The sequence below is a fragment of the Colletotrichum destructivum genome, chromosome 1 (assembly GCF_034447905.1).
Source record: "Colletotrichum destructivum chromosome 1, complete sequence".
Lineage (NCBI taxonomy): Eukaryota > Fungi > Ascomycota > Sordariomycetes > Glomerellales > Glomerellaceae > Colletotrichum > Colletotrichum destructivum.
Genome location: NC_085896.1, coordinates 4,931,097 through 4,957,306, shown reverse-complemented (window position 1 = coordinate 4,957,306; position 26,210 = coordinate 4,931,097). Strand labels below are relative to the sequence as shown.

Sequence of the window (26,210 nt, the reverse complement as noted above, 5' to 3'; positions counted from 1 at the left end):
AAATGATACCCAACATTTGACTTTCTTATCTTCTGGCGGAGGACGACGATGCACGCATGTCCACGGCCAGTCAAATTCAATCACGCAATCAATCGGAACGGAAGGTGGAGTAAGGGGCGGTCAGATGTGTGGTATATGCATTTTCGGGGGCAGCCTGTAATTGAATCGCCCAAGCTATAACATCCTTTAGACGCCAGACCCTTTTGACCAACCAGTCATTGCCATGCTCTCATCGCAGCAGACCAAATGCCAAACCCATCATTGACCGACCAAAGATCACTTTTTGAATCATTCCCTCTTTGATGTCTTTTAGTAAACCATCCCACACACACAAAACGAGTAAACGCAAGCCTCCTCTCTTGATGAGAAGTGAGACACGTCTAGTACTCGGTGGCGCCGGACTGGGGGAACTCGAAGGTGACGCCGCGGCCGGTGAGCTTGCGGTAGACCTCGGTGTAGGTGTCGAGGCGGTAGTCGACGCCGCCGCGTTCCTTCTCGTCAAGGATGACCTTGAGGAGCTTGGAGCCGTCCTCCTTGGTGCGGAGGCGCTTGCCGACGATCTCGACGGGGTAGACGAGGTCAGTGAGGATGGCGTCGTGGACGGCGGTGAGGGTGCGGGAGCGGGGGCGCTTCTGCTTCTGGGTGTTGCGGGAGCGGGCAGAGCGCTTGGGGCGGGGCAGGATGCGGCGCGAGGCGAGGATCAGGACGTGGCGGTCGGAGAACTTCTTCTCGAGCTCACGGGTGAGGCTATTGTTCCGGTCTTAGTTTCTGTACTGATGTCATACCAAGGGAGAGAGAGGTTAACATACCGCTGCTGGACGCGGTGGAAGCCCTGCAGGGAAGGGACGGGGACAAAGATGGCAATAGCCTTCTTGCCGTGGCCAACCTCGATCTGTAGAAAGATCACAAGTCAGCATGCGAGCTCCAGGACGATGCCTTGGACCGCTTCCCGCCCTTGTTCCTGAGAGATTATCATTCTTTTCAGCGTTCAAATCTCGGCCGCCACGGCAGCGACGACAACGACTACTACACACACAAAAAACCCATCGAGACTTGTTTTGCGCGCGCGCAGATGACATGGTGTTTCACGACCAGTAACCTCTCCCGCGCTCCTCCTCTTCCTGATGTATTTCAATCGAGAAGGAAAAAAGGCTTCGGGGTCTCATTGCTCCATTGGATGGGGGTTCTCTTCATGTGCATGTGCGTGTCTCGCGTGCCCGCGGCGACTGGAACAGGATTTCGGAATCCTTTCGGGTTCGGGGAAACAAAAAAAGGTCGCGTGTCCGTCCAAGGACTTTCTAGTTTCAGGTAGTTCTCACCTCGCGGGCAGAGACGATCTGCAGAGGGCGGAGGGCGACCTTGAGGTCGGCGGTGTTGCTCTCGAGGTCGTACAGAGCCTGGGCGATGTTCTGCTCGAGCTCAGAGGGGCTGGCCCGCGAGGGGCTGTTGGCAGCGATCTTGTTCAACGCGGGGCCGGACATTGTGGCGGTTGGAGGTGGTTGACGTTGGGTCGGAGGGGTTAGTTGTTGCTCGAGCGGACGAAGTCGAAAACGAGAAAAAAGTCGAGATGGGTACGAACGTCGCGATCCGAAAGTTTTGCGATTGAGAGACGGTGGGCGGGGACCCAGCGAGTGATTGGGGTTTGCAAGCCCCGGATGGTCCGTGCCCAGTGTGATTTTTCGCTTCTGTTTCGGCGTCTTCTGATTGGACAACAAGGCTGGGTAGGAATCCACTCACCTTCGATACCGCGCTTGTCCCTTTTTGGACCAGCAGCAGACAGGTGCCCCGCCACAGCATTCTCACCCTTCACCTCATGTAACTAGCTATAACATGAAGGCGTGAGTGAGCATCGTGTATGATGTTCTTCGGTACGAGCTTCAATATCATAGCCGTTGAGACCTGCCAACATCGATCGTTGTTGTATGCCATGTTATGGAGAAGTCTTTTTTCGCTGAGAGAAATCCTTGTCCGGGTACGAGGTATCATTTCCTATTTCCAACATGTTTGCTAAATGATTATGAACCTCATGTTGACGACAACTCATGTAAGTCGCCAGACCTCCATGCTGTCTACTTGATGTGTTCATTCTTGTCATTCTTGTTTGATGATCCCAAAAAGGACGCCCTTCACTCGATAGAAAGACGACATTTCTCCTTTCTCTTTCTCCGGCCTATTCTTGGCTTCTTCTCTATCATGAATTAATTATATTACATTGGATTAAGGTATGTTTTTGCCGCCCAAATCAAATGTTAGAACTCTTTCCTAACGAGCGTAAGTTATGTCGCACTCATACAACATTGTAGATCCTCTATCGTCTGAGTAGAAAATCCATCACCCGCTCCCTCTTCACAGCATCGTCTGCGCCCTCTCGTTCCTCTCCTGCCGACTCAGCTCGTTACGGAACACGTTGCCCTCGGACGGCGGCGGAGGCCTCGCGGGCGGCGGCATCATCTCGACGCCGCGATCGGGCGACGAGAAGGCGCTGTCGCCCAGTCCGATCTTGACGTCCGCCGTCCGCTGCACGCGGCTCTTGCCGACGCCGTACCCGCGGCCGCGCGAGTGGAACATGCCCTTCCTGCGGCCGTACCACCATACGAACCAGCCGATGCCGCCGAGCGACAGCACGCCGAAGACGATGGGCAGCACGATGCCGAAGACGTTGGGCCCGCGGCGCCTCGGCGGCCCCCGAGACCGGTTGACGATGCGCACCTTGGGCCCGACGTGACGGCCTGTGATGGTGCCGTTGGTCGCGGGCACGGCGAGCACGAGCTGCACGTCGAGCGACTCGTTGGGCGCCATGTTGTACCCGACGGCGGCCCAGGCGAAGTGGCCCTGCGAGGCAGGCATCATCTGCGAGGTGAAGCCGTGGCCGGCCTCGATGGTCTTGGTCACGCCGTAGTCGCCCTGGACCTGGACCATCGTGTTCGGGGAGGGGAAGAGGGCGGCGTCCCAGGTGACTTTTCCGGACTTCTGGTTAGAACCGCTGCACAACGAATGGCCAGAGGAGGCTTCTCACCCCAGTACGTCTTCCCGCCCTCGAGCTCGCTGTTCCCCTTGGGAGAGCAGAAGGGCTGGCTCAGGCCGCCCGAGCCGGCGGCCTGGTTGCATAGCAGGAAGGTGCCGGCACCCTGGGCGTCCGCCGTGGGTAGCGTCGTGCTGCCCGTGAAGGCGGACGTCGTCTTGCCGTCGTTGATGGTGGGAGTGATGGTCTTGGCAGCACCGTCGGCCGCCACCGTCACCCAGGGCCGAAGTGCCTCGTTACTCTGCCGGGGGAGGATGGCGGCGTTGGCGGTTTGTGACAAGGCCAGCGCCGTCGTGGCGAGGAGGGCGACGCCCTTTGAAAACCTGCCGAGTACCATGGCGTGTGGTTGTGACGAAGAGTGAGGAGGTTTGTTTTACAAGGAAAATTGGATATTCAAGATGCCGACCTGTAGCATTCGATGGGCGAAAGGTGGTTCACGTCAGAGAAACCAACGGTTGACCGAGCAAAGGCGGGTAGGAGGAGAGGCAGCAGGCGCCGTTATGTACCGGGAGTCAAGCGCTGAACATGCAAGAATGCGACGAATACTCACCCTGCCTGCGTGATGCCGCTCACGGGACACCTTATTTCTCATCATCTTGAAACCTTGTTGGACTCTTCTTTTTCGCCTCCAACCTGAGCGGCATGCAGTACGACTTAACAAACTTCGGAGGGAGCGTTTTGCAGCTCCTTTCCAGCACGTCTGCTACAAAACTTTCTTCACTCTCGTGGGCTGGTTGTCGGTTCGGGGGTTTATTTTCCGTCAGTTTTGAGTGACACGAAGACTGCCATCTAATTTGGTGAAAGCTAGATGATGGCAGCGGAAGGGGACTATGGCTGGTGCTACTAATCGTCATGACAAGGCACCTGTGGCCACCTGCTTGCAGAACGAACCGGCTGGTGGTGCCGGACGAGGAAGGACGGCAGGCCGTGGGACCAGGGCACACACTGACATGACATGCAGGGGGCTCCTCCCCCTCTCCGGTTTCAAGAAGATTTTGAGCTCGTTTCCAGCGTGGATGGGGCGATCAGACCGGCGCGCGCAGAAGTGACCTTCTCTCTCTCTGGGTTGCAACGCCCGGAAACATGAGCCTGCGCTGTGATGGTGCAAGATTCGGGGACTGCTGTGGGGCCTGAGCTGAGGGGTTGTGGTGAGGTGAGCAGACAGAATCAGCAAGTGTTCAGACCGGCCGATTGGGGTCTTGGGTGAGTTCTGTGAGTTGGGGAGGAGGCGAACGGCACAGTACCCATGGAGGTCGGGGCGCGTGGTCGCTGGGGCCCTCTGCGCTTCAGGTCTCTGCGCGCAGGAAGCCCCGTTTGGTTCGCGAAGTGGGATTATGTATCATCTGCAAGGTTCGGCACTTCGTGAGATGCATCAGTCCTCCAGTCTTCAGATGAGCAAGAGGAGGGGGGGGTTGCTTCAGATGACAATGAATTGGGAGATGGGCGACGGAGAACGGGAACCGGGGGGGAACTCGTGACACCGAAGGATCGGGATATGTGGGTCTTTGTCCGGCGCCGTCTCCGGAACCCCGGGGCAGTCTTTGGTGCGGCACAGCCCGGCACAGTGCTGCTGGGATGGCTAGGTAGGGAAGGATGAAAGCCGTTGATCCAGCGGAGCCAGTCATGGCTGCTCGGCATCCAAACACGATCGGGTTTGATTGACTCACCCATCTATCTCTTTTACTATCCGAGATGCATCGTCTTTCGCTACTACTGCAGTTTGTTCCTTACCCACTGCTACTGATGATGCAGACAGGGCAGACGCGCAGATAAACGTTTTTCTGGCCAAGTCCACATCTAGACTCAATAGTCTCAATGTAATTATCCAGCCGCAATCTCCAGCGCCCCATCCACCGGTGACGATCTTGGACAGACTCGTCACTCATCCACCCCAATTAAGCTTCCACCCTGCCCCGTCCGTCACCGTCTCCCCAACAACCCGCCCGGAGCACCGACACTCGCGAGTCACCGTCGCCAGAGTCACCACTTCGGTGCTAGATACCCTCCGTTACGTGTACAGATGCAGAGCAGCGATGGTGGGAAAAAAGGGCCGCACCGTCCCCGCACCATCCTGTGCAGTGAGTTTTATTTAGCGTGCGCGGCCGTCGGACCTTCCCAACAAATCTTCCGTGTGAAGCTCTCTGTATGGGTTGGTTGATTGTATGTGCATCTAGGAAGAAGGAAAGGTGCGACATTTCTTCACCTTGGCTTGCCATTGCTCCGATCTGACAACATCCACCTCCGCTTACCTGCAGCATCAGCTACCGAAGCTACCCTCTTTCAGTCAACTTGCAGCCTCTCTCTCTCTCACTCTTTCGCTCTTTCGCGCTCTATCTCTCTCTCTCTCTCTCTCTCTGTGTCCCATCCCCCTCCCCCCCTTTCCAACATCTTCCCTCATGTTTAAAGCTCGCCCTGTCCCGCGCTCCTTCGCCCTCTTCCCCCCCTCTCTCTCCCCCTCCCTCGTCTCCCCTGCGCGACTCGCCCTTCCCAGACCCATCATCCCGCCCAGAGACACTCGGCATCGTCAGCTTCTTCACCACCGCCACCACCTGCAGCAGCAGACATCCAGCTTCTCCCATATCTCCCACAGACGCGCTTCTGACAAACCCAATCCCAAGATGGCGGACCAGGACATTGAGCATTACCTCAAGCAGACGCACGACCGCGTCTTCGAGAACAACCGGCGCTGGGCCGAGGAGAAGAAGAAGCAGGACCCCAACTTCTTCGTCAGCCTGTCGGAGGGCCAGTCGCCCGAGTACCTCTGGATCGGCTGCAGCGACTCGCGCATCCCCGCGGAGCAGATCACGGGCCTCGAGCCCGGCGAGGCCTTCATCCACCGCAACATCGCCAACATGGTCAATAACATCGACCTCAACGTCATGAGCGTCATTAACTATGCCGTCCGCCACCTGCAGGTCAAGCACATCGTCGTCTGCGGCCACTACGGCTGCGGCGGCGTCAAGGCCGCCATGACCCCCAAGGACCTCGGCCTGCTGAACCCGTGGCTGCGCAACATCCGCGACGTCTACCGCCTGCACGAGGCCGAGCTCGACGCCATCGCCGACGAGGACGCCCGATACGACCGCCTCGTCGAGCTCAACGTCGTCGAGCAGTGCCGCAACGTCATCAAGACGGCCGCCATCCAGCAGTCGTACGCCAAGAACAAGTTCCCCATTGTCCACGGCTGGGTCTTTGGCTTCAACGACGGTCTTCTCAAGGACCTGAAGATCGACCACAAGTCCATGCTGCACGACATCCAGAAGCTCTACCACCTCCCGGGCGCCGACTTCTGAGCTCCCCCCCCCCCACTGTCTTCGGTCTACGGTCTACGGTCTATAGTCTGCGGTCTACGGTCTATGTTTTTACGGCCCACCGGGGGTGACTCACGGATGGAACCTGGGCTTCTCGACAGCTGCCCGCGTTGTGCGTTCACCTCCATCACGGCATGGGACGTGGGGGAAAATTTTCTTGTTGAGGGCGCGGCATCTTCCACTTCCCCCCCTCCCATTGCAGATCCGGGATGGGGTTGGGACTCTAGGAGACTCTTCGACCGAGACATGTCCACCACGCACAAGTGACAACCCCCCCACACCCACCACCCACCTGTCTGTTGTCGATCCGGTTTAGCCTAGTGGGAACGTCAAGCGAGCCGAATCTGCCGTAGCGTCACCCCCCCTTCGCTGCATTGCATCTCCGTGGACGCGCGAGTGTGTCCAAGGATAGAGACCGTTATCAGGGTGCAGTCACCAGCGGGATTTCATTTCTATTTCTTCTCATCATTATCATACCGGAGTTGAGGATTGAGTTTTTGTGACCAGGAGTGTGGGAGCTTTTCTTTTTTAGGCGCGGGGGCGAAGCAGGCTTGGTGTGGAGGGGTGCGCATGCCAAGGAAAAACGTGATTCTTGGGTAGGAGATGGTTTTCGAGCAAGAGATTATCAGAAGAACCAGATTAAAAGAAACACAAGCACAAATCTCTAATCGACTAATGAACTGAGATGGAGCAACGCAACAATCGTATGTGTGTGACTGTACATCTTGAACATTTTCTGATTGCTGCCAGAGGTAGAATACACACACTATCAGAAATATACTTTGAAACGTCTCTTGAGATTAATTTACAAGAGAGTGTGGAGAGATAGATGTCTGTCACCCCTTGACATGGTCGCTGTTGGCGATGGCGTCGTTGCTTGTGCCGAGACAGGCCGGGGGGCGACCAAGATCCACAGGCGGATGGAACCCGGGCTCTTATCAGTCACACCTGGCCGGAGATGGCCAAAACAACACAAAAAACCGACACGAAGCGCAGAGAGTGACTATTGTATCATCTCCACCGACACGGATGACTCTATCGTCGTAGATTTCATGCTCACTGAGGAGGCCAGGTAGGAGGACTTCCAAACACAAAGGGGACAGTGACAGGAAGAGGCTCGGCACTGGTCCCCTCTCCCCCTCCCGGAACAGCACGAGCCAGCGGTTGCACTTCCATCCTTCGCCGCAGTCCCGAGTGCGCCTCTGCAAGTTGCTGTACATGGAGGTCTCTGTTTCCGGGGATACGGGATCCCTCTTGGAGTTCTTCGTTGAGCAGGCATGAGCTCTTTCATCTCTTCGCCTACGCCAATAGCCCCCCCCCAAAAACCGCTTCCAGAACATTGCTGTCTCATCGGCCTTGTCGGCAACTTGTGGCAAGTTGCAATGCCGCCCTCGTCTCCATTCGCAATGGTTATGCCGCAGTCCGTTGGATCAACGCTGCTACATTTTATCTCTCAAGCAAAATTGAACACAGCAAAGACAGCTGTAACGTTGGATCGAAGCCATCAAAGGATGAACTTGAGACTGTTTAAATCAAGGCGGGAAACCGGCATATGGTCAGTCCACTGAGTCTACAGCCGTCGTAAGCTTCTTCCATGAATATTTATAACCATTTTTATAAAAAAAAACGCTTCGTAGGATCAAACTAAACACTTTTTACATGAGCAGACTATTGTAGTCTTCTACGCAGTTGCTGGGGTGCTCGTCTTGCGCGTGCCGCAGTGATCGAGGTGCTATTTGGGTAGTCCCATCATTTAGAAAGTTCCAGCTGTGTGTCTGTAGAGATGTTCTGAAGAGGTTGGCTCCTCGCACCTCGATGCTGACGAAAACAAGAGTGTAAACGCTTCTCTCCGGCGGAGAGCCATTGGCTTCGGACGCGAAGACCTGCTGGATCCCTTACACCTCTAGCCCTTGACTCCCTCGTCGTCCAGCACAATGATGTTCCTGTTATTTGCGTTTTAGATGAAAGAATACCGGACATTGGGGTACGCATGACTCACCATGAACAGTTCCACGCATGCCTGCCGTTCAGACTCTTGCACATGCCCCGACTGCCCAGATTCGTCGGGGCGACATCGGCACAAACCCACCCATCGGAGCCGTAGTCGCCGGTACCCCTCTTGAGCAGCCTTGCGGCGAGCGCCTTTGCGTAGCCTCTCTGGCGGTATTCCGGCTACGTGGGATTTGAGTCAGCTTGATGCATTATAGCCTGAGGAGCGTTATTCGGTTACTCACTTCGCAGTGGAGGCTGCTCAAGGAGCCGTCGGTGCCTTTGTCAGTCAGCACACCAATACCTCCAATCGATTCCAAGCCGGTAACGAAGAAGAAGAAGAAATGCGGCCAACTAGCATCGCTACTCACCCAAGAATGACCACGCGATGGGTGTCCCATCCGCCAGCTTGAGCACCAGGCTCTGGAACGACATGAGCGTCTTGCTATTCTCACATCAGCCATGTCTCCTTCTTCGGTCCGCTCGGGGATGGAATTGCCAGGCTTACACCTGCCGAGGAACCGTCGTCCTCGAGATCACAATCTCGCAGTCCCGCTCCGTGGCCGACGCCCACATCGCGCCCTCGGGCAGCACCGCGTCGAACTCGGGGATCTCCTCGACCCGAAACAGCCACTTCTCGTACTCGTGGACCGCTCGCGGCTTCACCCGCGCGCCGCGCCTGATCATCACGTCCCTTGTGACGGTGGCGAGCGTCCCGACGAGGCAGGCGCCGGGGTACGCTCGGTTGTCCGGCTGCTCGTCGCTCACCTGCCTCACGGCGTCTAGGGCCGCCATGATGTGCCGCTCGCCAGCCTCCCTCTCCTCGTCGGTCGCGACGGTGCCGTCTTCGAGGGTGGAGTAGATGAAGAGCTGGGTCTCGTTGTTGCTGCCGAAGTCCAGGTACGCTACCGTGAAGTTGTTCTTCTTGTCAGGTGAGCCGGCCTCCTCGTCGGGAATTGCTGCCAGGGGCGAGTCGGAGGCGAAGATTATGCGGGCGGTTGGGCGGATGCCGCCCTTGAAGCGGGTGAATTGCAGGCGGCGGAGGACGGGGAGAGAGTTGGGGAGGTGTGTCTCTAGGAGGGCCGTGAGCCCGGCCGGCACGGTTGTGTGTGTCGTCGCCATGATAAGCGTTTCGCTGTCGTTGCTTTGAGCCTGTCAGGCTGTGGAGGATGTTTTTTGCGGGAACCCGTGATGTTTTCGTAAGGCTAACTGTGAGGAATCGAGGATGGCGTGCTCCGTCCAAAAGGGCGCATGTGTTCATGTTCGGCGGATTAAATATCCGCAGGGTAGACGCGGTATTACATCAGTCGTTCTGGCGTGACTCGATGAGGCAGTTGGTTGATTCTTGCTGAGTGAGTCACCACTCTACCACACATGCGAGGGTATAATTTGGCTGAATATGATTAAGTGATTAGCTGCGGGTCGTGTTGCCAGGTATGACATTATCGTCAACTCATTGTGAGGTAGCTTCAGTTGTCCGCAATTAGCCACAGTAGATTGGTTCACAATGGTTCTACAGACATCGACACGTTATGGCCCTAATGGTCGACCTGTAATCACTCCAAAACAATGTGATTGAGAGAAAGGTTTATCCTGCCGTGGAAGTATAATGCTCGAATACTTGGTATGGTTTACTATGTGCAATAGCACAATCGACATGTTCTAGTTACTAAAAGAACTTGAGGTTTGACGGTCTGCTAGAGGATGCCCTCAACTGATTCCTTCTTGCGTCACAGGCTTGAAAAACAACCAGTCATATGCAATCCAGACTTAAGACTGTAGTCGTGTGTGTTTGCGCCAAATATATTTGAGCACACTAGTGATGAAAATGTGAAATGCAGGTGATGAACGGTGATGTGTTCCATAAACTCATCTTGTTTAAATTGACTTGTAGTCACATCACCCCAAAGGTTTGCGAGTGTCGTCGAGCCTGCAGATATATCTCTCCATCGTTTTACAGTATCGTATGGCATCCAGGATGTTTTTCAAACAACAGAGTGTCTCCGGTAACCTGGATCATGCTGTTTCTGCCTAGTATTTCTCATTCCCCACTGAGTCCACGCCTGTCCGAAGTCCGTAAAGATGCAATCCTGGATTTGTTCCGCCAGGGATGCTGAATTGACTCATGGCTCATCCATAGGCCGACTGGTTCGTATTTCTCGCTTCCGATGGATTTGGCTCTACCTACTTGCAGAAAGCCCAATGACTCATTGCTCATGTCGATAGCGCCCCTTGAGTCTTATTTATACTTGGAAGCACCTCGGCGGTCTCTGCATCTTCCCGAGACACCTAGAAGAAACAACCGGGATGACGTCTAGCTGAAGCTGCCAATTGCAACCCCATCATATTGGCGATGTTCATTTTGACATGAGGATCTGGGGGATGTGAATGCATGCTTACAGCGGGAACATAGACCTTAAAACATAGGAAGCACAGCAGCACTGGCGAAGAAGCGGCAGCCTGATACTTTCATGTACATCTGTTTACTCAAACAAAACATGTAGCATAATTCAAAGCTCTCAGACAAGACAGCATAGGTTGAGGGTGGAAGACAAGCGCATGAGGTACGAACCCAGTCATTGGCTCAATGGAGGACCACTGCATTTTGGGCCTCAATAATGACGCGCCCCACCGGGGGGCCGCTCAGTGAAAATCTGCAAGCCGCTCACTCACTCACTCACCGTCTTTGACATCCCATCCTCATCGCACTCCGTCCTCGCCTCGCCAGAACAAACTTTGTACACGCCCGGTGAAGAATTCCTGATCCAAAATTATTGTAAAATGTCAGCCTACAATCGAGATGTCGTCGTCAACTGCCTCAAGAGGCATTACGAGCTGCTGGTGCGCATGGGCTACATGGACATCTCGGCCGTCGAGCTGCCCCCCGCCGCCGGCTGGGCCGACTCGGAGCTCCGCGTCGACGCGCTCCGGGCCATGGGCCGCTCCGAGGCCGTGATCGACCTGCTGCGGCACATCCCCTACGTCCGCGAGAACGAGGACGCGGACCCCGTCGAGGTCTACACCGAGACGTTCCCTCTCCGGTACCTGCGCGGCGGGCGGTGGTTCGGCGGCAACCCGGGGGAGGATCTCGGCACGACGCCGCTCCTGGATCTCGGGTTCGCGCCGTTTGACGGGCCCGTGCCGGCGGACATGGTGTCGTTGACGCACGCAGACGAAGGCACTTGGTGGTTGATTGACACCAAGGAAGGTTAGTTGACGGGGTTTGCGAGTTGCGACCACGGGCTTTTTTTCCTTCGTTTGTTTTTCATTTTCACACTGTTCTCTTTATTTCTCACTCACTCAATCACTCACTCCCCCTTGATCTTCCGCTCACTAATGCCCCAAAGGATGCATTTATCCTTACGGCACCGAGTTCGACAAGAGCGAAGACCAGGTCCCCGAGGACCGGCAGTGGCTCGCCGTCGACCCGATGCCCATTCAGGCCTACTTTGACAAGATCTACGCCCAGGTCGGCAACTTGGAGGTGGTCCCGGCGCCCCGCTCCGGCAAGTGGGAGGCCAGAGTCGTGGAGGAGTACACCGAGGAGGGCCAGGTGAGCTGCCATCCCATCTTTTCTTGTGTGATACCGTCGAACTCTCTGAACTTTCACTCTAACTCACATGTGCTACGCGTCGAAGGAGGTCAAAAGGCTGTACGCAGAGTACGGGTGGCCGGATGCGTTCCTCAGGGAGGAGTTCGTCCAGGCCGTCGAGAGGACGCGTGCGGCGGCCATCGAGGCGGCGCTCGGGAATGACGATGATGACGAGGACGATGAGATGACTGGCTAGATAGACGAGAGAAAACAAAACACCTTGAGCCCCATTCATGACGGAGAAGCCCGCTGGCATCAATTGGCCAATGGGGGAGGGCCCCCAGTTGCTTTACTCCGAGACCGGCATTACGCTTAACCGTTGTCAAAACATTAAAGCCTGCGCCCACGGACTCCTCCCCCCCCTACTCATCCCCTTCCCCTATGGTCTATCTATCCGTACGGTCAGAGACAACGGATGGTGAGAGCGATTGCGAGTTTGAGGACGAGGAAAGATATCGGATCACGGAAGACGCTCACGGATGGCGGATATCTGGGTTATCTCGCGTCTTTATCGCCTCCGATCTCCCCATTGTTGCAAAACACAGCCATCGTCAACCCCACAAACACGAACGACCTAGCGTGGGAGGGAGGCTGGGACCCCATCGGCATCGACCAAGGATAACGTTGCGGGGACCCCTCGTTGAGCGTCTCGTTAAGAGATTTAGTCATGTTGGCTTCTTATCACTTTACCTCTCCTCCCGCCAACCATTGTCCATTGAATGTTTGTCACCTAGAACGGCCTTCCGGGGGCATCCGGATGCCAGAAATGAAAGCCGACGACATCGGAGGGACCCCGACCTGTTTCCCTCCCCCTTCCTGGGCAGAATTACATCGATCTGCACGAATCTAGCGTGCTTGTGAGGTTGTGGACCCCTCGGTCGCTTGGGATTTCTCCGCCCTGGAGACGCCTGAGTCAGGGATTCGGCCTTCTCTTTACCCTCATCTCTACCGATCAATGCTGTAAACCGGCTTGGACTTGTCTCCGCCAGTCGGTAAAGGGTCGTTTTCTGAGCGGGTCGCCGGGAAATTGTCAAGCTGATAGCAAAGAGCGGAGAGAGCGAGAGGGTCAGAAAGAGAGAGACGAGAAGAGGGGGGACCAGCGATTGCATTTCAAGATGCGTTTAAAGCTCCGCGATGGCCGGTGCTGCGCTGTTCTCGCGTGTTTCCTCTTCACCACCATCTCTTGCGGTCAAGCAGTAGCAGCAGAAGCAGCAGAACCACCCAGAGACGAGGGATCGAGCACGTTGCCCAGCATGAAGCTCTCCACGTCCTTCCCGCTCTTCGCCGCGTCCCAGGTCGTCCTCGCGCCGGCCGCCGCGGCCGCGGCGTACAACCCCGTCGAGCTCAGCGGCTACGGCAAGTTCTCCGGAACCGTCGTCAACTCGACCCTCAGCGGCCGCGCCCTGCCTGCCCCCGTCGACGCCTGGCTGGGCATCGACTACTCAACGCAGCCAGTCGGCGAGGGCCGCTTCAAGCCCGTCTCCTGGCCGGCGCCCTTCAACGGCACGAAGCCGGCGACCCGGTACGGCAAGACGTGCGTCCAGGACCCGACCTCGACCGACGTTAGCACCCAGGACGAGGCCTGCCTCAACTTCAACGTCTACCGGACGCGCGGCATCCCGCTCGACCAGAAGACGCCCGTCCTCGTCTGGATCCACGGCGGCGCCTTCTACGCCGGCAGCTACCGCAGCTTCGACGGCGCCTCCTTCGCCGCCTCGTCCAAGGAGCCCATCACCGTCGTCAACTTCCACTACCGCATCAACTCGCTCGGCTTCCTGCCCTCGGCCCTCTTCGAGGAGGAGGGCCTGCTGAACCTCGGCATGCGCGACCAGCACTTCTTCCTCAAGTTCGTCCAGAAGCACATCGCCGCCTTTGGCGGCGACCCGGACGCCGTCACCATCGGCGGCCGCTCCGCCGGCGGCCACTCGGTCGGCATCCTCTACTTCCACAACTACGACGAGGACGAGGGCAAGCCCCTATTCGCCCGGGCCATCCACCAGTCCGGCTCCGTCACCGCCCGCGCGTTCCCCAACGCCACCTACCCGCTCTACAAGAAGCAGTTCGAGGAGTACATGGCCTACATCGGGTGCCCCATCGACGAGGCCGACAACGCCGCCACCCTTGCCTGCCTCCGCGCCGCCGACATCGACGCCATCCGCAACATCAGCACCAAGCTCTACTACGACTACGACCCGGCCCTGACCTGGCCCTTCCAGCCCACGCAGGGCGGCCCCCTGCTCGAGAAGTTCGGCTCGCAGTCGGGCTACGACGAGACCTTCTTCAAGGTTCCCGTCATCACCTCCACCGTCACCGATGAGGCCAAGTACTACATGGCCGGCGACAAGGAGACCAACGACGAATTCCTCGACTACCTCCACAACATCTCGCCCGCCCTCAACGCCACCGACCTCGACCTCCTCGCCGCCCTCTACCCGGACCCGGCCACCCACCCGGACTCGCCCTTCGCCAACTCCCCCAACAGCACCCAGTACAACCGCCTCTCGGCCGCCTGGAGCGACTACGGCTACATCTGCCCGGGCCAGGAGACGGCCTACCGCGCCTCCCTCGCCGGCGTGCCCACCTGGAAGCTGCGCTTCAACACCAACAACTCGTGGCCCGAGTGGCGCGGCATCCCGCACACCGCCGACACAAAGTACACCTGGGACGAGCCCGTCGTGCAGCACCCGGACGTCAGCCACATCTACCACGGCTACTTGTCCAGCTTCGTCCTCTCCGGCGACCCGAACACGCACCGGTTCCCCGGCAGCCCCGAGTGGCCCAACTACGAGCCCGCCGGGTACGGACTCGACTCGGAGCCCGCGCTGCAGCTCGTCGTCCAGCCCAACAACGGCACGAAGGTCGAGAAGGACGATATCCGCAGGGAGGCGTGCCTGTATTGGCGGGACCCGGAGAGGGCCCCTCGCTTGAACAAATAGAACGTTGGAAAAGTAGTCCTTTATAAATGATGCATTGTTTTTGGAACGACACAGCAAGCACCGATTCAAGTAGAAACCCCGGTTATCCGTGATGAGCGAAGAGACGACGAGAGACCAAAACTTGCGCACGCGACCTAGCCGAGACAAGTCCAAGATATATATCAATGAGAACCAAAAACGACGCCGTGTTACGCCCTTGCCTATATCCACTGTTGGGAGTCTATATAACGTATTGAGACCAGACTGCCTTATACCGCTTTTTCACTTTTTTTTTTGCATTCCCCTGAACTCCTGGGTATCACGAAAACCCGAACCGGTTCGTTAAACGTACCACGTCACTTCCTGATCATTATCCTTCACTGTGCTGCTCGAGTCCTGCCGGCCCGATCTCGGCTGCGGCGTCATCTCCAGACTCGCGAGGTTGCCAGGCTCCGTGGCGCGGCGGAAGAGCGAACGCGGACGGCTGAGGGCCTCTTCCGTCGGCCCCGCCCGCCCGGAAACCGCATCCGCATGAGACTCGGGCTCGGGCTCGGGGGCGAGGGGATCTGCCCGCCCGCCGAAAGACCGTTCTGGCTCCGTGACGCCCCCGTCGGCGTCCGCCGTAGTAGAGCCGAGCACGCACCGCCCGCCCAGGTAGGACGACGAGAACCTCCGCGACCCTGTCGACTTGGAGACCGACTTCTGGTGTTGGTTCGCGTCGGGGGCAATCTCGTTGCTGTCCCTCCGCGATTCCAGGTGCGGGCTCATGGGATGCGAGGCCTTGACGACCTTGGCGATGAGTTCCGCCATGCCCATCTCGATATGCAGCTTCAGGAGGTAGGCGAGAGGGTGAAATTGTGCGTAACTTAGACGGGTCAGTTAGGTCTTCGAAGTCATGGTATGTGCCTTGGCTACACCTACATTAATGTGTTTGGAAGGGACATGAGTCCTATGAGAATTATCTAAAGAGACGAGATGAGTCGACAATCCTGCGAAAGGAGGGCGAGACAGTGGCAGACGTACATCGAGTGACATGGAGATCGCTATCATGGCCAGGTTGAACCGGAAGAGCGACGTGTACTTTGTCAGGCCGCTGGCGATCAGCCGTGACTTGACGAGGTAGATGAAGGTCAGGTTGAGGCCGGCGTCGACGATGAGGAATATCCCTTTCTCAATGCGGTCCCAGATCTCGTTGATGTGGATGTAGGTCTTGCTGATCTGAAGCCGCGCAGGGATCCAGATGCAGAAGACGCTGATGTTGACGGCGAGGAGGACGGCGAAGACGCCCCATTTCAGCCGCGTCGCGTGGGCGGGGATCGGCATCAAGATCGCAATTCGATTGATGATGATTTGCATCAGACATTGAACCTGTTTCTTCCGAGTCAGTCACCGTGGCACGGGGGTGGCGGGCTCTGTAGGCGGTTTTTTCTTGTTGTTGAGAGAGCTGCTTACTTGAATGCTCCAGAGAACGACTACGTCGACACATTGATCATAAGCTTGGTTCCCTCCTTTCCCGGCAGCTGGGAAAATGCTTGTGATACTTACGCAGTAAGAAGAAATACTCGAAGCTGAAAGGGTTGGGGGGCGATCGTGTTAGTTGTCATTCCGGCCCAAGCGGCCAGACGCCGCAACGCGCGTGGGAAGAACGTACCTTGGCCCGATGAGAGCCGTCAGATAGCACCACGAAACGATGCCTATGACGATGCTGGCCATCCACTCCGCCCAGATGAGCCAGACGTATGTGTTGATCCGGTGGGTCCTCTTCCAGTTGGCCTTGCTCTGCCGGTATCCCTTGACGCCGCTCCAAAGCCCGACGCCGAGCGTGAAGCCCCAGAACATGCTGGCGATGTTCTGCTCCTCGTTGGTCGGCGTGGACGCCTCGTACCACGGCGGCACCAGCGTTCCGGCCATCGAGATGCCGGACGTTCGATTCTCCTCGGACGATCGCGTAGGACTCGACTATGGCGGTTCGCCCTCATCCCCGGTGACAAGGCAGGGAGAAGGAGGAAGATGAGAGGAGTAAGAGGAGGGGGAGAAAGAAAGGGCGGGTTGGAAGAGACTTCCGACAAAAGATTTTGAGTTGTTAACGCTGGCAATATGAAGAGCCGTTTCTGCCCATTGACCGCCGCTCATCGGAACTTTCAACAACCGGACCAGTCGAAATGGCGAATAGAAGACGAAAGAAACGGGAGCGGCGAATGGGGGGAGGGGGGAAGGGCAGCACGGGGGGGAGACTTTATTCTAAAGATTGGTGTGAATGGAGCTTTACAACTCACGGAGCGCGCGCAGTGACGCCTAAGAACTGGTCCTAACCCCGACTTGGGAACGTCAGCGCAGAGGCCCGGCTTCTAAATCGTTGGACCCTGCAGGCGTCAAACATGCGGTCTTCAGCCCGACCGTTGAACCGCTCTCTCCAAGGTTCGTCGTAAGGTTCTTATTTTGGCTGTTGACGGCAGTTGAAAGCGACGTTCTGCTCCCTCGCAGCCGGGGCAGTCGTCACACTACGGTTCTCCTCAGGGGAGGGGAGGGGAGGGGAGGGGAGGTTTGCCACACCACACCGTTCGCGAGAGGGTGTCTAGCGATGATCTCCGAACACTTGCACGGGGGCCCCCTGACGACGCAGTAAATTGTATGGGGTTCTGCCGCGAAGAACAAGGCACGGTCTGGAAGTTGGTAATGGCGTGGAGACCAAGACTGAGAGTTGTTTGACGGCGCGGAGTTCGGACTAGAAACCGGCCTTGACCGGCGCTGTCACCAACGCTCGGCTTGCCAAACAGTCGCAACTTCAGTTTCCTCTTCAGAGAGTGGAAAACTCGCGCCGTCTTGGAATGATCTATTAGTGACCTCGGCTTCGAGCCCCCAGAGGCCGGTATTCACGGCGTCTCCCACGACGACGACCAGCCCCTGGGAAAGACGGACGTCTTGGGAACAGATTTTCAATGGTGGAGGCGAGACCCCCCCGCCTTTCCCCGAGGAGAAGTATTAGACTTCGATGCCGCAGGAACGTGCGTCACTCCAATCGAGATCAGCACGAGGGTGTGGAAGCCTTTTGGTGCTGGCATGCGAGTCAGGGACGGTTTTCTGTTGTCGTCATTGGGGACCCAGCCGTAGGGCCAGAGGAGCCGATGAGTTCGTTGCAGAAGCTGCCGGCCGGCTCCTGCTGTGCCCCCCTCCATGAGACGCCGTTCGAGTCGGAGGCACACCGAGACCGAAGATCGTCCGGAAAAGCTTCGTCGTCTGTTTCGTGTTATCTCGTTTCGGCGGCGGCCCGCTGGCCGCGGTCCCGACACCCACCGGGGCAGCTTGCTTCAGTGAAGCAGCGGCAATGAGCTGTTCGCTGTTCATGACTCAGCTCTGGAGAGAATCAACCATGTTGGAATGTCATGTTCTACCGGGGGACCAGAGCCACAAAACGTAGGTTCAAGATTAGCATGTTTCGGTTGAGTTCCCGGTGAGTCAGCCAGTTTGCTGGGGGGGCCATAAGATTAAGCGTAGGGAAAACAAAACGACGGAACGTCTCGTCTTGCGGTACAAGCTCCTTTCTTACTGGGAAGAGTGACATGCGGTACCAGGCCCTTCAACTCAACCAACGGCAGCATGAAGCTGCATCATCAGAGACACATCGCCAAGCAGCATGTGAATTCGTGCTCTCGCGAGCTGGATCAAGGGCCCACACGTGGAACTGAAGACATGCCCTCTGTCTCTTATTGGTTCGCACTATGAACTCTTGTTTGGGAGCACAACAACATCCGCACCCTGAGCAACATTAGCGACCAACGGCTATTGGTTCATACCCGATATTTTATTTCCCCCTCCCATTTTTCATTAGCTCTGGGCTGCGCGGGTAAATCATCCGCGGCCTAGGCCAGGACAATGTAAAATCGCTTGTCGCCGCAGCAATTGTGGCCTTTCATGTTGGCTGTTCCTGTCCGGTGCCCCATGAGCCTTAGACCTTCCGCAACTGGCGTAGAACATGCGCCTAACACTTCAAAGCAGCATGGTTCAATTCGTCGGGGAGCCGGATTCCCGCCTCGACCCTTGCCGTATTGTGATCCCGCCCGCAGAACGCAAGGTACACATGCAGGCTGTTATGCCGTTGGAAGTCGATAACTCGACATGGCCTCAGGCACAGGAACGTCCAAGGACTCTTAAGAAGAGAGGGGAAGCACCCGGTTGCTCCTTAATCAATACCGAAGAACTCATCGTTCACTTTTCGAGGACTCGACTTTTCCCCAGAAGCCCTGTTCTTGCCGGCGACTGTATTCCCGACATTCTCGACATGGCGACAAACGCTCCTTCAACGGCAAACGGCCAGGCTCCCACCAATGTTGACACGGGTCCTACTGTGGACACAATCGTCGCTGTGAGTAGCCGAAATTCAAAAATAGAATTCATTTGATATCGACGAGATATCTTTGCCCGTTTTGGGGCTGATTGTAGAACATGAGTAGGCCCCCGTCAACGCCGTCGAAGATGGAGACGATGACGGCTTCACAGACACCGGGAGGTGAGTTCAAATTTGGCCAAACAGTAGCAACTAATGCCTATCGTCCAATACAGTGCCACCACGTCTTCAACTGCATCATTGACCGAAAGTGTCACCGAGTATCGCCGTCTCCACGGGCGCACTTATACGCAGAAGACGGACTATTGGGGCCCAAACGATGAGAAGCAAAACGAAGCCCTCGATCTGAAGTAAGTTGTTCTCTCAATTCCCTTACGGTGCCTTAGAGCAGGGAGTGACCTGATCTAAGTCCTTCTTTTTCAACTGTGTCTAACGACGGAACAGCCATTATTGGCAGACGCTGTTTCTTGAACACAAGCTGTTCCTGGCCCCAATCGGAAACAAATCTCACGTAAGTATTTTGGTCACAGCCTCTGGAGTCATTTGGCCGTTGAAGTGCTGGAAACTTATCGTTACCATAGAAAGTCCTCGACCTCGGCACAGGAACCGGCATATGGGCCATGTAAGTCTTTCTTTGCCGAGGAATTTCTCTTGCATGCGACTAACAGAATTGACAGTGATTTTGCGGATGAATTCCCCTCCGCCGACGTCACAGGCGTTGATATATCACCAATCCAGCCTTCCTGGACCCCTCCGAACTGCAAATTCCAGATTGATGATATTGAACGGCCTTGGACATGGCCAGTCGGGTTTTTCGACTTCATCCATGTTCGTAACCTCGAGGGAAGCGTCTCAGACTGGCCGAGGATGTATGAGCAGGCTTTTGAACATCTCCAGCCTGGCGGCTGGTTCGAGATCAAAGAGTTCGACTTCCAGATCCACTCTCAGAAGTTCGGCGATTCTCTCGATAAAGACCACATCTTCACGAGATGGGCTGACGTTATGTTCCCGGCATTGGAACGCCTTGGCAAGACCGGAAAATAAACCCGCAACCACGGCATAGCGGACGCTCTGGGAGCGGCTGGGTTTATCGACATTGTGGAGAAGAGCTGGCCGGTCCCTGTCGGACCGTGGCCTGCAGACCCTGTGTTAAGGGAAGTCGGCATTTGCAACCTCGAGTACCTCGACCAATCCCTTGAAGGGTTCGGAACTTTCCTGCTCAAAGAGATCATGGGATGGGAGTACGCGGAGATTTTAATGTTCATGAGCGAGGCGCGAAAGGCCATGAGGGACTCCTCGCTCCAACCGTACTACAAACTGTAAGTTGATCCTCTCGGCTACTCATGCCATATCAGATGTGAGATTACACCACTAACTTGAGTCAGGCATGTCGTCTACGCGCGGAAACTGGAGGCGTCTGAGGGAACCGAAGCGCAGGCGGGTACTGCAACCGAGGCCGACTCCTGAGTTTTTCTGGACAGGAGCTTGGCACGTGCTTGGTAGTAAATAAGTTTCCTTGTTGGCGGTATTCTAGCATAATAGCAATTGACCTGGCCTTCTTTTAAGCTATATAGGGAACTAAACTGGAGTTATAACCGATGGAACCGAAGGGCGACTTGCATAATTCCGCTACGTCATGGCTATCTTAGCAAAAGCAGCAACTTGGGTCTTCGTATGGCTACCTATGCAATTGTGAAGGACTTTCTGAATGCTGTGTATGTGCAAGACACATACTAGGGTCTTGAGCTTGTGTTTCTTTGTTCCAGATATTTCCCCCTTAAAAGACGGTGTTGATGTCCATCTATATGGAAGTGGCATTTGCTTTATGCCAGTTCTAATACTTTCACATCTGCCATGAACTCTCCATATTGCCTCAATTGCTCTTGATATTCGAAAGCTATACGAGAAGGATTGCATGATGTACCCACCAATTGCCGGTAGCTTACAGTTCCAGGCAGCACTTTCTCGTATTTCACCATTGCCGGCTCTGCAGCCCATTTTTCAACCGCCACAATTGCCGCAATGTGCCGTCGCTTACGGCCACCAGGTCCTGTTACTAGAACACCGTCCTTGAAATACGCCCATTAAATGACCTCATGAACTACGATTTGTGGTACAGGACAGCACAGACAGGGACAGCCATGTCCAAAAGCCAGCAAAAGCTATTTCGGACCTAAACTGGGCTTTCATGCTTTGCAGCCCTGGTCTAGAAATAGCTCACTGGCTTCTTGAGCCACAGGAGAGTCGATCACTGATGGATGGGGATCCTATGGCAGGGGCCCCTGTCTAGACCATCAATTTTCTGCTCCGTGGAGAGGATGACGGCAAGGGAGTCCGAGCGAACCACTCACCGCAGGGAGTCCTTTGGTGGCATGTTTTCAAGCTTGTATCAACGAGATGTTGCAATTTCCTGATCGACCGAATACTTAATAGCGGAAAGCCGACCCAAACAGTCGTGTAAACTCAGCCGACTCAACCCACTCTCAAAACCCATGAAGCGTCCATCCTCCACTGTCAAGCGAACCATGCAGCTCTCTACCATTCTCGGAGCCTCTCTTGTGGCCGTTGCTTACGCTATCCTGCCCACGATCAACCTGGGATCTATCGGTTACCCTCACGGTAGTCGGTTCGTCGCCTGGTCTCCCTTCACCCCCACCACGACGCAGGAGCTGGTCGAAGTCTGCGACAAGCGCGGCGCGATCAAGGGCACGGCGACATGGACCGAGATCCGGGTCTACGAGACCTACGTCTTTGACCCCATCTGTCGCAACCCTTTCAACATCACCGACGACGCCACCAACACCACCTACCGCAACCTCGAGCTGGCATGCGTGGATGACAACGTCCCCCTTTACGCCATGCCGGAAGTCACTGCTGTTGTCGACCGGACTACCAACAAGACCGTTGAGACGTGCGTCCCTGTTTTGAAGGACGGCAAGGAGTTCCGCAGTCTGTGCAGTGGCAGCATCGTCTCGATGAGTTTTGGTTGGGTTTGTTCTGCTTAGCTAGATTTTTGGGATGGTAGAGCGCGAAAGCCCAGGTTATGTTATCATATCTACAAGACGAATCCGCAAACCTATGAGTTGGCAGCATCCAACAGCATGGAACAGAGGCTTTTCGTTTAGTTCCTATCGCGAGGACAAAGTTAAATTACAAACATCCCGTCGGACTTAGCTAGCTGAAATGAAATTTAAGCTGGTTAATTCTCTCCTCAGTCTTGGGGCAAATTAAATCGAAGAAAACAATCAATTCCATAAGAAGAGTCGATTATTGGGGCGGACACATTGCACACCAGTGAACAATCCCTGATGTAAACACAGATGAGTTAACAAGCAACCTAGCTAGCACTGCAAATGTTGAACATGCAATTCGTTGCTATCAAACCACAAGTCACTAGCCATAGTGGCTGCTCAGTCCTAGCTCAGTATATCCACCTCAAGTGGGTTCAAGGCGTTGTGGCAGAGTGGTCTAATGCGCAAGACTAGAAATCTTGTTCCTTCGGGAGCGTCTGTTCGAATCAGGCCAACGTCGTTAAATACTTTTGCACAGGTGGCCGTTTGGTTTGGAGCCATCATCGATCTTGCCCTCTACACTAAGAAGCGGTAGTTTTCGTTGCTTCATTGCTCTTATCTAGCTATTTTGTCCCTGGTCTCTAAAGAGGGGTAAGTAGCAGGGGGGAATGTCTGCAACTGCAGTGAGCAGTTGGTGCATTTGAGAGGCACAGCACGACCAACCGGCCTGGGTGGCGTCCTGGCAAAAAGAACTGAGCACGTTGGATGAGTACAAAATGCGGAAGCTGCGCCTTTCCTACCACAGCAGCACAATGCTATCACCTCCATTCATTCTTACCACCTTAATCCGCGTCTGTTGACAACTTGGAGGTTCCACGGTGACCAAGACTGCAGCCAACCGAACCAGCGCCCCCAATGGCTAGAGAAACCACCACATCGAGTCCTTCCGATCCGCCAGCGGCCATCTCTGAAGCCTTCGGAAGCAACCCAAATTTGGAAGCCGACGAAGATGAAACTGTACGTCACGGTGTGATGGAACCGTCTCTGGCTTGATATCTCTTCTAACCCGTGCACTAACCTGAAGATTTCGACAATCGACGATCGACTGTAAGCAAAAACAATGGTGTCGAGACAGTCTCTCCTTTGCTGACAGGGCTGAGTTGTCCAGCTTGAACTGTGCTGTCTCACTGTCCTCCAGCGTAGTTAACTACCCGGAAGAGTACGGCCGGCGCTACCATGCTTTTCGGCCCGGATGTAGGTTTAAACACTCGTTTTCGACGGCTTTGCAGTGCGCTGACTGTGAAGCTTATCTCATGCCAAATGATGAGTTGGAAATGGAGAGGCTCGACATGACCCACGCTATGATGGTTCGGGCCCTCGGGAACAGACTTTTCCTTGCTCCTCTGGAAAAGCATAATGTTCACGAGATTCTCGACATTGGTACCGGCACCGGAATCTGTAAGAGATGAAGACTGTTACTTCGTGCAAATTTGGTTCAGCTGACTGGTTGGCTTGTAGGGGCGGTTGAGATGGGAGACATGTTTGAAAACGCTGCCATCACCGGCGTTGACTTGAGCGCTATACAGCCATCCTGGTCGGTTACACAAGCTCTATGTCTCTCTATCTCTCCCCCCCCTCTCTCTCTCTGCCAAAGTTGACACAAGACTCGATTCAGGGTGCCATCGAATGTCAGGTTTGAGATCGACGACGTGGAAAGCTCCTGGCTTCACGGGAGGAAGTTTGATTACATATTCTGCCGATTCATGGCTGCTTCCATTGCGGACTGGCCGAAGCTCGTCAAGAACATCTTTGAGTACGATACCTGCTCTCTCTCTTCGCCTAACCATTCCGATAGCCTTTTCCATTGCCAATAGCGTTGAGGTCATACACATCTAGAGATTACTGACGCACTATTGCAGGCACCTCAAGCCGGGCGGCTGGGTAGAATTTCATGATATGGACCCCGAGATCTACTCAGAGGACGGGACATACACCGAGAAACACGCGACCTGGCAATGGAATCAGACGTTCCTGAGAACCATGAGGAACATCGGACGCGACCCTTGCCCGGGGCCGCAACTTGAGGGCTGGGTCAAGGATGGAGGGTTTGACAACGTTTTCCACCAGAGGTTCAGGGCCCCATTGGGTCCTTGGCCGAAGGACGCTTATCACAAAGACCTGGGGATGATAAACTTGGCACAGATGCTTGATGGATTGGAGGGCTTTACCTTGAGGGTGTTTTGTGGAGTGCTTAAACGGACCGAGGCGCAAGTCCTGGTTGAAACTGCAATGGTGCGCAAAGAGATGAAGGAGAACGCCTACAACGGCATCTATGACCTGTGAGTACCAAGGCTGCCAAGTATGTGCTCGGAGAGACTGCTTATTTCGTCGGTAGTCATGTGGTCTATGGACAGAAGCCCTTAGGGATGTCCACACACTATGGTTTCGAAGGGTTCTAGATCTCTTCGAGCCCATGAAGTATAGCCTGACTGGCTTTTCAGTGAGAAATTTGCTCAATAAGGTGTTGTAAGAATACAGGCAAGAATAATATCAGACTTACATTTGTACTTAGTACCAAGCATGGTGTTTTCAATTTTGGAAGGCTCCCAGTGTCGGCCCTTCGAAGTCCAAGTACGGGGAAATTGGAACAACGCAATGGTGCTGAAATACACAAAGTCCGGCCAAGGAGACATTGAACGGCCCGTTGAAGTTACAGGAGAAGCTACTAATACATCTATGACCAGCAAGTGTCGCTTATTTAAGGGAACTCCTGCTGTTCATTTCAACAAATAGGTCTTTCAAACTTCATGTACTCATCACACACTTAAAACTGAGCCAACTCAACGTGAAGAAACTCAAGTTACATGAGGGACGTCACCATGAGAGGCACAGCCAGCCCTATGAAGAGAGAAAACATGGATACTCTGACGACGCCAGCCGAGCCCCGTCTGTTCCCGAAAGTTTCAGGTTGGCGGCTGCCCTCCGCGATTTGGTTGGCACGAACGCATCGGAAGACAGTGTAGTTGGACTCCAACTCTCCGTCGTCATACTTGTAAACCAACATTACGGGGTAGACGTTCGTGACGGCTTGGTCGTAGGCCTCCCTGATCAGCTCCTCCGAACCATTCGTGTAGGGACCCCAGTTGCCGCCGATGTGGTAGGTGGACTTGTTGGCTCTGAATGCCATACTCACTGTTGCAAACGGGTCAGCTGAGAACGGTGCATGGCCGTCGAGACTCAAAGAGTGTCTACGTGTGCCCTACCTGTGATCGAGAAAGAGGAGGAAAGGTACTCGGGGCAGCTTTCGGGCGTTTTGTAGGAGCCAGGCATGCTGCATGAGGCTCCCGAAAGCGTTTCTCTCAGGTCCGCGATGCAATGCTTGGATATGACGCCATTGCAGGAACCGTCGGCGTCCTGGTGCAGTTTCTCCATGTCGTCCGTTGACCAGCGGTTCCCCCACCACATAAATGAGCATACGTTGTAGTGCTCGGTAGCGTTGACCGTTTGCTCCGTTTCCGAGAAGGCGTTATCCGGTGCTTTGAGATTCAGGTCCTGGGGATTGGACCTGGACTCCGAATCGGTGGTGGTGATGTTCGTTGCGACGGCGATATCGATGGTCCACCCGTTGCCTCGACCGTACTCATCCGAAGGGGGGTTCCGCAATGGTTTGGTCACGTCGATACCGTGGATCGGCCATGATCCTGTCGCATTTGGATGTCTCGTGGCGTCATCTATGGATTCGATGGTGTCGTTGTTATTGTCGCGACGTTGGACTTTGGCTGACAGCATGTCAGGGAAATGGTCGACCTCAGCCCCGACGTGCTCATAGAAAGTCAGGGCCAGGAGGCAGGCCGAAAAGCTCTGAGAGAGAAACATGGCGCGGATGGTGGTGTCAAGAGACAATTGGTCTTTGATTGGAAGGTGTCGAGTTGTGAAAGCGAACTGTCAAGATTGCAAAAGTAGGAGGCCGAGTCTTTGGTGGCCAAGTCCTCGATGGGATCCATTCTTGCATCTTTTATTCAAGA

At 55.3% G+C, this 26,210-nt stretch overlaps 12 protein-coding genes across 12 annotated transcripts; 7 read left to right on the top strand and 5 right to left on the bottom strand.

Moving 5' to 3' along the window:
* Positions 1-34: 34 nt before the first annotated feature.
* On the bottom strand, positions 35-1,648 carry CDEST_01496 (Putative small ribosomal subunit protein eS7). Its single transcript, XM_062917655.1, has 3 exons — positions 1,320-1,648; positions 810-892; positions 35-747 (listed from the first exon to the last, which is right to left on the bottom strand). The coding sequence occupies exons 1-3, from the start codon at positions 1,479-1,481 to the stop codon at positions 381-383; spliced, it is 612 nt and encodes a 203-aa protein (XP_062773706.1). The 5' UTR covers positions 1,482-1,648; the 3' UTR covers positions 35-380.
* Position 1,649: 1 nt separating this feature from the next.
* Positions 1,650-2,344, top strand: CDEST_01495 (uncharacterized protein). The gene is made up of 2 exons (XM_062917654.1): positions 1,650-2,222; positions 2,277-2,344. The coding sequence occupies exon 1, from the start codon at positions 1,933-1,935 to the stop codon at positions 2,200-2,202; it is 270 nt and encodes an 89-aa protein (XP_062773705.1). The 5' UTR covers positions 1,650-1,932; the 3' UTR covers positions 2,203-2,222; positions 2,277-2,344.
* A 1-nt stretch (position 2,345) lies between these two features.
* On the bottom strand, positions 2,346-3,634 carry CDEST_01494 (Putative Pma1 stabilization in the golgi family protein). Its single transcript, XM_062917653.1, has 2 exons — positions 3,017-3,634; positions 2,346-2,957 (listed from the first exon to the last, which is right to left on the bottom strand). The coding sequence occupies exons 1-2, from the start codon at positions 3,357-3,359 to the stop codon at positions 2,347-2,349; spliced, it is 954 nt and encodes a 317-aa protein (XP_062773704.1). The 5' UTR covers positions 3,360-3,634; the 3' UTR covers position 2,346.
* A 1,784-nt stretch (positions 3,635-5,418) lies between these two features.
* Positions 5,419-6,719, top strand: CDEST_01493 (Putative carbonic anhydrase; the record flags this gene model as incomplete). Its single annotated transcript, XM_062917652.1, has 1 exon — positions 5,419-6,719. The coding sequence occupies one exon, from the start codon at positions 5,419-5,421 to the stop codon at positions 6,313-6,315; it is 897 nt and encodes a 298-aa protein (XP_062773703.1). The 3' UTR covers positions 6,316-6,719.
* A 1,224-nt stretch (positions 6,720-7,943) lies between these two features.
* CDEST_01492 (Putative acyl-CoA N-acyltransferase) lies at positions 7,944-9,541 on the bottom strand. The gene is made up of 5 exons (XM_062917651.1): positions 8,831-9,541; positions 8,694-8,767; positions 8,568-8,602; positions 8,333-8,505; positions 7,944-8,276 (listed from the first exon to the last, which is right to left on the bottom strand). Exons 1-5 carry the CDS (start codon positions 9,442-9,444, stop codon positions 8,237-8,239), a joined length of 936 nt encoding a protein of 311 aa, XP_062773702.1. The 5' UTR covers positions 9,445-9,541; the 3' UTR covers positions 7,944-8,236.
* Positions 9,542-10,181: 640 nt separating this feature from the next.
* Positions 10,182-12,311, top strand: CDEST_01491 (uncharacterized protein). The gene is made up of 4 exons (XM_062917650.1): positions 10,182-10,470; positions 10,549-11,530; positions 11,670-11,875; positions 11,961-12,311. The coding sequence occupies exons 2-4, from the start codon at positions 11,104-11,106 to the stop codon at positions 12,108-12,110; spliced, it is 783 nt and encodes a 260-aa protein (XP_062773701.1). The 5' UTR covers positions 10,182-10,470; positions 10,549-11,103; the 3' UTR covers positions 12,111-12,311.
* CDEST_01489 (uncharacterized protein) lies at positions 11,016-17,093 on the bottom strand. Its single transcript, XM_062917648.1, has 7 exons — positions 16,481-17,093; positions 16,375-16,397; positions 16,282-16,301; positions 15,853-16,197; positions 15,751-15,791; positions 11,969-15,694; positions 11,016-11,880 (listed from the first exon to the last, which is right to left on the bottom strand). The coding sequence occupies exons 1-6, from the start codon at positions 16,738-16,740 to the stop codon at positions 15,172-15,174; spliced, it is 1,212 nt and encodes a 403-aa protein (XP_062773699.1). The 5' UTR covers positions 16,741-17,093; the 3' UTR covers positions 11,016-11,880; positions 11,969-15,171.
* Positions 13,029-14,856, top strand: CDEST_01490 (Putative carboxylesterase, type B, carboxylesterase type B, active, alpha/Beta hydrolase). The gene has a single exon (XM_062917649.1). It carries the CDS (start codon positions 13,030-13,032, stop codon positions 14,848-14,850), a length of 1,821 nt encoding a protein of 606 aa, XP_062773700.1. The 5' UTR covers position 13,029; the 3' UTR covers positions 14,851-14,856.
* Positions 17,094-19,108: 2,015 nt separating the features above from the next.
* On the top strand, positions 19,109-20,391 carry CDEST_01488 (Putative S-adenosyl-L-methionine-dependent methyltransferase superfamily; the record flags this gene model as incomplete). The annotated part of the gene is made up of 6 exons (XM_062917647.1): positions 19,109-19,192; positions 19,281-19,336; positions 19,390-19,524; positions 19,619-19,685; positions 19,756-19,796; positions 19,852-20,391. 6 exons carry the CDS (start codon positions 19,109-19,111, stop codon positions 20,216-20,218), a joined length of 750 nt encoding a protein of 249 aa, XP_062773698.1. The 3' UTR covers positions 20,219-20,391.
* Positions 20,392-21,620: 1,229 nt separating this feature from the next.
* On the top strand, positions 21,621-22,340 carry CDEST_01487 (uncharacterized protein). The gene has a single exon (XM_062917646.1). It carries the CDS (start codon positions 21,667-21,669, stop codon positions 22,177-22,179), a length of 513 nt encoding a protein of 170 aa, XP_062773697.1. The 5' UTR covers positions 21,621-21,666; the 3' UTR covers positions 22,180-22,340.
* A 666-nt stretch (positions 22,341-23,006) lies between these two features.
* On the top strand, positions 23,007-24,737 carry CDEST_01486 (Putative S-adenosyl-L-methionine-dependent methyltransferase superfamily). The gene is made up of 8 exons (XM_062917645.1): positions 23,007-23,202; positions 23,270-23,292; positions 23,354-23,439; positions 23,491-23,643; positions 23,704-23,779; positions 23,861-23,998; positions 24,105-24,524; positions 24,581-24,737. Exons 1-8 carry the CDS (start codon positions 23,101-23,103, stop codon positions 24,642-24,644), a joined length of 1,062 nt encoding a protein of 353 aa, XP_062773696.1. The 5' UTR covers positions 23,007-23,100; the 3' UTR covers positions 24,645-24,737.
* A 308-nt stretch (positions 24,738-25,045) lies between these two features.
* Positions 25,046-26,061, bottom strand: CDEST_01485 (uncharacterized protein; the record flags this gene model as incomplete). The annotated part of the gene is made up of 2 exons (XM_062917644.1): positions 25,046-25,377; positions 25,449-26,061. 2 exons carry the CDS (start codon positions 26,059-26,061, stop codon positions 25,046-25,048), a joined length of 945 nt encoding a protein of 314 aa, XP_062773695.1.
* Positions 26,062-26,210: the final 149 nt, after the last annotated feature.

Excerpts from the sequence above, each read along its gene's own strand:
- CDEST_01496 (XM_062917655.1), bottom strand. The coding sequence starts at position 1,481 with ATGTCCGGCCCCGCGTTGAACAAGATCGCTGCCAACAGCCCCTCGCGG. Across the intron at positions 893-1,319 it reads AGATCGTCTCTGCCCGCGAG|ATCGAGGTTGGCCACGGCAA; the intron begins GTGAGAACTACC and ends ATCTTTCTACAG. Across the intron at positions 748-809 it reads TTCCACCGCGTCCAGCAGCG|CCTCACCCGTGAGCTCGAGA; the intron begins GTATGTTAACCT and ends CCGGAACAATAG.
- CDEST_01495 (XM_062917654.1), top strand. The coding sequence starts at position 1,933 with ATGGAGAAGTCTTTTTTCGCTGAGAGAAATCCTTGTCCGGGTACGAGG.
- CDEST_01494 (XM_062917653.1), bottom strand. The coding sequence starts at position 3,359 with ATGGTACTCGGCAGGTTTTCAAAGGGCGTCGCCCTCCTCGCCACGACG. Across the intron at positions 2,958-3,016 it reads GGGCGGGAAGACGTACTGGG|TCACCTGGGACGCCGCCCTC; the intron begins GTGAGAAGCCTC and ends AGTCCGGAAAAG.
- CDEST_01492 (XM_062917651.1), bottom strand. The coding sequence starts at position 9,444 with ATGGCGACGACACACACAACCGTGCCGGCCGGGCTCACGGCCCTCCTA. Across the intron at positions 8,768-8,830 it reads ACGACGGTTCCTCGGCAGGT|CAAGACGCTCATGTCGTTCC; the intron begins GTAAGCCTGGCA and ends ATGTGAGAATAG. Across the intron at positions 8,506-8,567 it reads TGAGCAGCCTCCACTGCGAA|CCGGAATACCGCCAGAGAGG; the intron begins GTGAGTAACCGA and ends AATCCCACGTAG.
- CDEST_01491 (XM_062917650.1), top strand. The coding sequence starts at position 11,104 with ATGTCAGCCTACAATCGAGATGTCGTCGTCAACTGCCTCAAGAGGCAT. Across the intron at positions 11,531-11,669 it reads GTTGATTGACACCAAGGAAG|GATGCATTTATCCTTACGGC; the intron begins GTTAGTTGACGG and ends AATGCCCCAAAG. Across the intron at positions 11,876-11,960 it reads AGTACACCGAGGAGGGCCAG|GAGGTCAAAAGGCTGTACGC; the intron begins GTGAGCTGCCAT and ends TACGCGTCGAAG.
- CDEST_01490 (XM_062917649.1), top strand. The coding sequence starts at position 13,030 with ATGCGTTTAAAGCTCCGCGATGGCCGGTGCTGCGCTGTTCTCGCGTGT.
- CDEST_01489 (XM_062917648.1), bottom strand. The coding sequence starts at position 16,740 with ATGGCCGGAACGCTGGTGCCGCCGTGGTACGAGGCGTCCACGCCGACC. Across the intron at positions 16,398-16,480 it reads ACGGCTCTCATCGGGCCAAG|CTTCGAGTATTTCTTCTTAC; the intron begins GTACGTTCTTCC and ends CAACCCTTTCAG. Across the intron at positions 16,302-16,374 it reads CGAGTATTTCTTCTTACTGC|TCGTTCTCTGGAGCATTCAA; the intron begins GTAAGTATCACA and ends GTGTCGACGTAG.
- CDEST_01487 (XM_062917646.1), top strand. The coding sequence starts at position 21,667 with ATGAAGCGTCCATCCTCCACTGTCAAGCGAACCATGCAGCTCTCTACC.
- CDEST_01486 (XM_062917645.1), top strand. The coding sequence starts at position 23,101 with ATGGCTAGAGAAACCACCACATCGAGTCCTTCCGATCCGCCAGCGGCC. Across the intron at positions 23,644-23,703 it reads TGGTACCGGCACCGGAATCT|GGGCGGTTGAGATGGGAGAC; the intron begins GTAAGAGATGAA and ends GTTGGCTTGTAG. Across the intron at positions 23,999-24,104 it reads CTCGTCAAGAACATCTTTGA|GCACCTCAAGCCGGGCGGCT; the intron begins GTACGATACCTG and ends GCACTATTGCAG.